General features: G+C 46.9%; 1 protein-coding gene across 1 annotated transcript in view; it reads right to left on the minus strand.

The window, feature by feature from the left end:
* Window positions 1-854: 854 nt before the first annotated feature.
* Window positions 855-6,029, minus strand: part of map1sa (microtubule-associated protein 1Sa) — a 22,698-nt gene continuing 17,523 nt past the window's right edge. The window contains exons 5-7 of the mRNA XM_037763274.1: window positions 3,319-6,029; window positions 2,410-2,651; window positions 855-2,323 (exon numbers count right to left, since the gene is read on the minus strand). The exon at window positions 3,319-6,029 is cut by the window's right edge and continues 299 nt beyond it. Of these exons, the coding sequence (XP_037619202.1) occupies window positions 2,168-2,323; window positions 2,410-2,651; window positions 3,319-6,029 (3,109 nt within the window). The 3' untranslated portion in view covers window positions 855-2,167. The remainder of the gene's footprint in view (window positions 2,324-2,409; window positions 2,652-3,318) is intronic.

Here is a 6,029-nt window from a genome sequence, read left to right on the forward strand (position 1 = left end):
ACGTCGTGTAACGAGTTAAAATACTTCATAACTACGAGATCTTTATCTCGTAGTTATGAGATTAAGATTTCATAACTACGACATCAAACTGTAATTTTGGAATAAAGAATTACTGAATAACAATCATAGATCTCATAATTAAGATTCGCAGAATTATGAGTTAAAGAGCACAAATTTATAAATAAGATCTCGTCTCTAATTAACGAGACAAATACAAATCTAATTAAAAGTAAAAGTGAAACTAACTGAACACGTCAACAACTAACGCTGGACGACTCAGATATCTGTTCTAACTGAGTATCTGTGCCAAACGTTCTGTTCTTGTTCTGAGTATCTGTGCTAAACATTCTGTTCTTGTTCTAACTGAGTATCTGTGCTAAACGTTCTGTTCTCGTTCTGAGTATCTGTGCTAAATGTTCTGTTCTCGTTCTGAGTATCTGTGCCAAACGTTCTGTTCTTGTTCTAACTGAGTATCTGTGCTAAACGTTCTGTTCTTGTTCTGAGTATCTGTGCTAAACATTCTGTTCTTGTTCTAACTGAGTATCTGTGCTAAACGTTCTGTTCTCGTTCTGAGTATCTGTGCATCTGTGCTAAATGTTCTGTTCTTGTTCTGAGTATCTGTGCTAAACGTTCTGTTCTCGTTCTGAGTATCTGTGCTAAATGTTCTGTTCTCGTTCTGAGTATCTGTGCTAAATGTTCTGTTCTTGTTCTGAGTATCTGTGCTAAATGTTCTGTTCTTGTTCTAACTGAGTATCTGTGCTAAATGTTCTGTTCTTGTTCTAACTGAGTATCTGTGCTAAATGTTCTGTTCTCGTTCTGAGTATCTGTGCTAAATGTTCTGTTCTTGTTCTAACTGAGTATCTGTGCTAAATGTTCTGTTCTTGTTCTAACTGAGTATCCGTGCTAAATGTTGTGTTAATGTTCTAACTGAGTATCCGTGCTAAACGTTCTGTTCTTGTTCTAACTGAGTATCCGTGCTAAATGTTCTGTTAATGTTCTAACTGAGTATCTGTGCTAAACGTTCTGATTGTTCTAACTGAGTATCTGTGCTAAATGTTCCGTTAATGTTCTAACTGAGTATCCGTGCTAAATGTTCTGTTCTTGTTCTAACTGAGTATCTGTGCTAAATGTTCTGTTAATGTTCTAACTGAGTATCTGTGCTAAACGTTCTGATTGTTCTAACTGAGTATCTGTGCTAAATGTTCTGTTCTTGTTCTAACTGAGTATCTGTGCTAAATGTTCTGTTCTTGTTCTAACTGAGTATCTGTGCTAAATGTTCTGTTCTTGTTCTAACTGAGTATCTGTGCTAAATGTTCTGTTCTTGTTCTAACTGAGTATCTGTGCTAAACGTTCTGTTCTTGTTCTAACTGATTATCCGTGCTAAATTTTCTGTTCCTGTTCTGAGTATCTGTGCTAAACGTTCTGATTGTTCTAACTGAGTATCTGTGCTAAATGTTCTGTTAATGTTCTAACTGAGTATCCGTGCTAAATGTTCTGTTCTTGTTCTAACTGAGTATCTGTGCTAAATGTTCTGTTAATGTTCTAACTGAGTATCCGTGCTAAATGTTCTGTTCTTGTTCTAACTGAGTATCTGTGCTAAATGTTCTGATTGTTCTACATGTTGAATGTATTTTGGAGCCAGATGCTGGTATAATGTGCAGGTGGCTGCTGGAGCCATAAAAACATTGGTGATCTACTGGAGAACCTGCCGTTGCTCCCAGTAGTCCCAGTAGTCCGGGTATAAATAGGCACTTTTGAATTGAGTCAGAACTTTTAGTATCCAGCCTCCTGCTAACGTGCTAATGTGCTAACGTGTGTTAGCAGGCCAGCTGACGGTCCTGATCCAGCAGAGAGGAAGTGACAGCTGGTGACAGGAAGTGACCGTGCAGTGATGTCACACAGGTGCAGGAAGTGTAAAGGAAACCGTTTGTCGACTTCCTGTCTCATCAACCTTCAGACTAAGAGCGGTGCGGGGAGTAACTGAGCATGCTCACTAAAACGACTCAACTGAAGGGGGGCGGGGCTTTCAGGTTCCGCTGACGGACTATTAAGGTAACCTGATGGAACACCTTTCGTCGGTCTGGTCAGGCTGTAACCATGGCAACAATAGAAGTCCACTCTCCGTCTCTGTGGAGAGGTCAAAGGTGAAGTGGGCGGGGCTTCGGGCTCAGAACTCGACCTTGCAGGCGGGAAAGGTCTCCTCCTGCATGGCGACGGTGCTGTTGCTGCCCAGCACGGTGATCGACAGCTCCTTCTGCCGGTCGTGGGTCTCCTGGTACCACTCGTGCATAGCCAGCGAATCAAACGTTGGGATCAGAGTCACCTGAGGACAGGTCAGGAAAACGTACCAATCAGTGAACAGATCATAAGAAGGAGAAGCAAACAAACGGCACTGGGGTTTTCACGGACCTGGACCTCTGGCCAGCTGCTCTTCCCCTCCAGCAGAGCGTCCAGGATGCTCCTCATCGCCGCCTCCTTCACGGGGCCGTCTCCGCTGATGATGTAATACGAGGAACGAAGGCGTCTGAAGAAGTCCAGGTCCACGGTGGAGGAGGCACAGCCGGATGGCAGGTAGGCCAGGTCCACGTAGACCGCAGAACCCTCAGAACCTGCAGAACCTGCAGAACCTGCAGAACCTGCAGCTTTGGAAGCTGGCAGGAAGTCAGAAGAACGAGATTAAAACAGGTTAACCCCACAAAGACCTAAACCTGAATAATCTTTATTAGCACAACGAAACGGCAAAATCACAACGAGCAGCAGGAATGGTCGCGTCAGCAGTTATGCTGCAGAGTTCCACGTTCGCCGGACAAGAACGAGCAACCGAAGGATGAATCCACTGCACCGTGTGAAGGCGGGAAGGAACAAGTACCCAAAATCAAAATGAGATTCAAAAGTTGGGCTGACAGGTGCATTACTGATGTCTCAGGAGACGGACATCAGGACACAACAAGTCCCATAAAATGATGGACGGATGCACACCAAACTCATGAACCTGTCAGAAAACTCAAGATCAGGATCAGGGAGGCTTTCAGCCTACACGATTCATTTAAAAGATATTTGTTATTTAAATGTGCCACAAACAGTGACGTTTAATATCCAGCAGGTGGTTTTTGTTTTACATAAGAATAAACTGTAAAAACCACTACATCTGCTGCAAAATGTTTGTTGTTTTTCAGACGTCAGACGTGTTTTATTTGACGTTTCAAGAGCGAGAAATTTGCCACAAACCATAAAAAGACAGGATGTGTATCGGTTCATGGATGAGCTTCTATAGCATTGAGCTTCTTCGACCCGTCATGTGTTTTCATGCCTGCCTACCTGAGGATGAGGGTCTTGCAGGTCCAATTCTGGAGCCTCCCAGTGAATTTCGGGATGATGGCTTCGTGTCGAGGCTGGAGGTTATCTTCAGTGACCCCACGGAGATGCCGGCTTTGGTACTTCCAGAAGTCACCTTCTGCGTCGCACCTGTTGATTTCTTGGTCTTGGCAGCTGAACTCTTCAGGTTCTTGCTTGCCTCTGTGTCGGCCATGCAGGCTCCAGGCTGGGACGGTAAAGGGGGCAGATCCTTGACCGGGGCTGGCGGCGGGTCATGCCCTCCCCTGCGGGAGTAGTGTTGACTGGGATGATCTTGTGGATGACTGGGGAGGAAAAGGCTACTGGAATCATCATCGGAGTCCATATCTGCCGTGATGGACGGACAGTCGTCTGTACAGGGGGGGACGTCGGAGTCCGTGGCCGTCGGGAGGGAGTCGCTTACTGATGTGGGCGGAGTTTCCTGGCTGTAGGTTGAAGGGCCGTCGCCGCTGCTTTGATCCTGTGAGGAGTTGTTGATGTCAGAGGGGTCTGGCGAGTTGGCGGCGGCGAGGCCGGGGCTAACATGCTGCTGACGGTTCTCTGGCGTCCTGGGGTGCTGGAACTCACAAGGCGACACCAAGCAGAGATCGACATCATGTGGAACATCTGAGAGGAGTTCTGACATCCCGTGGATGTGTTCCTCTGGTCCATTTCCACAGCGCCCGTTATGGTTTGATCCCAGAGGTAAGGCCGTCACTGTGTTGGAGTCTGAGTCACCAACATGTCCGTTAGAGTAGACGCCGTCTCCCGTCGGTGCTTTGGGTGACACTGCAGTGGGTGGCTGCTCTAAAGAAACCGACAGAGATTCATCAACCTCTGTAGAGGGAGGAGAGCTGAGCTCCGCTGGCATGGAGGTCTCGGTGGTGGAGGAGTCTTTGAAAGGACTGAGCGTCAAAAGACTGGACTGTTTTTGTTGAGAGGACGTGGAGTTTTCCAGACCTTCCCTCAAGTCGTTCGTCCTAAAACCTCCTTGGACGTAATCCTCTAAGCCCAGACTGGATCCTCTCGTCCTAAGACTGCCGTCTTCACTTAAACCCTCAATAACGTCTTCACGGGACTGATGGAAGGCGGTATGTCCCTCACAGTTAGAGACCTGGTCTGTCTCCATACAGCGAAACTTCTCTGGACTCTCTACTGTCAAGGTCTGGTTCCCATTGGCCTTTGCTCCATCAGAATTCATGACTGCTGGGACATTTGAGTTCTGACCACTGTTCCCATTGTTGTCTTCCGATCGAAGTCTTTCAAATTCAGCCGTCATGTCCTCCGGTGTGGACACCTTGGAGAGATCTGCCTCCTTCTGTTTGTCCTGCTCTTTAGTAGCTGGTTTACCTTTTGTCACTTTATTCAGAGTGTCTTTCTTTGGAAGAGTCCCGTCTTTCTTTAGAGTCCCACCTTTGCCCAAAGCTTTCTTTACTTCTGTACTTGCTGTTGAAGCTCCACTTGTCGCTTTCTTCACCTCTTTAACAGCTGGCTTAGCGGTTTTCTTCTCCTCTGTTTTTAAATCCTTCTTGCTCTCTTTTTTTGGTTCAGGTTTGATGTCTTTCTTTGGTTTTGTACTCAGAGTTTCCTTCTTTGCCGCTTCTTTCTTCTTCTCTCCACTCTCTTCTTTCTTTACAACAGCAGCCGTGACCTTCTCGTCCTTCTTTTTTACTTCCTTTTTCTCTTCTTTTGACACATCTTTCTTTGGAGCAACCTTTTCAGCAGGTTTCGGTGGCTTTGATTTAGCATCTGCATCCTTCAGTTTGGGCTTTTCTTCCCCATCCTTCTTTTCTTTGGGTGCGGGGTCACCTGCTGCCTTTGGCTTGGTTTTCACCTCCTGTTTTTTGACATCTACTCGTCCAAGCTTGTCTTTCTGCAAGGCACTGCTGGGTCTGAAGTCCTTAGACTGGGACTTCAGGCTTTCCCGACTCTCTGCTCGTTTTGGTTGTTTCTCAGTTTTGGATGTTTCTAGGTCCTTCAAACACACGACCGGATGTTTGAGGAAATCCAGATGTTTCAGTTTTTCAAGTCCATCCAGAATTCTGGTCTGTGGCGTGCACCCTGGGAAAAGTACACGGATGATCTTCTCCTGAGGACTGGAAGGATGCCAGACCAGCAAAGCACAAATGGAAACAAGGCATGGTAGTGGAAGATCTGAGCCCTTTACATTCGATCCGTTGTTTGGCCACGTCTGCATCAAAGCTTCGAGGTTCTTGCTGCCACTGACTGGATTCAGCGGGTACAGCTCGAGACGGCCCACTCCCATCTTCTGAAACAAGATAACTGGTTCTATACCGGGTCCGTTAGACCGACTGAGAAGTTCAGGTTTGATTGCAAGTCTTTGTAAATGCTGCAGAGTGAGTGCCACCTGGTCACAACTCCGCAGCTCACTGGGATCTCCCTGTAAGGACTTCAATCTGTCGGGAACATTGAGGAAGACCACCCCGATCTCAGGGGAGATGAGGTTCTTCACCCAGTCCTCTTCAGTCTGAGATCCAGCAGACTCTTCCTCCTGCTCGGCTACTTTCCTCAGTAGCAGACTGTTCAGCCCGGGGAGATTGTCCACGCCGATGTGAGTCAGGAGCACCGAGTCGATTCTGTCCAGGTGCCGAACCAGTTTCCAGAAACAGGAGCGGGGATCGGAACCGCCGTTCACCAGGACGTTAAAACCGTTAACAGCAAAGAAGGCGGAGTCC

Source organism: Sebastes umbrosus, unplaced genomic scaffold (genome assembly GCF_015220745.1).
Source record: "Sebastes umbrosus isolate fSebUmb1 unplaced genomic scaffold, fSebUmb1.pri scaffold_76_arrow_ctg1, whole genome shotgun sequence".
In the NCBI taxonomy this organism is placed as follows: Eukaryota; Metazoa; Chordata; class Actinopteri; order Perciformes; family Sebastidae; genus Sebastes; species Sebastes umbrosus.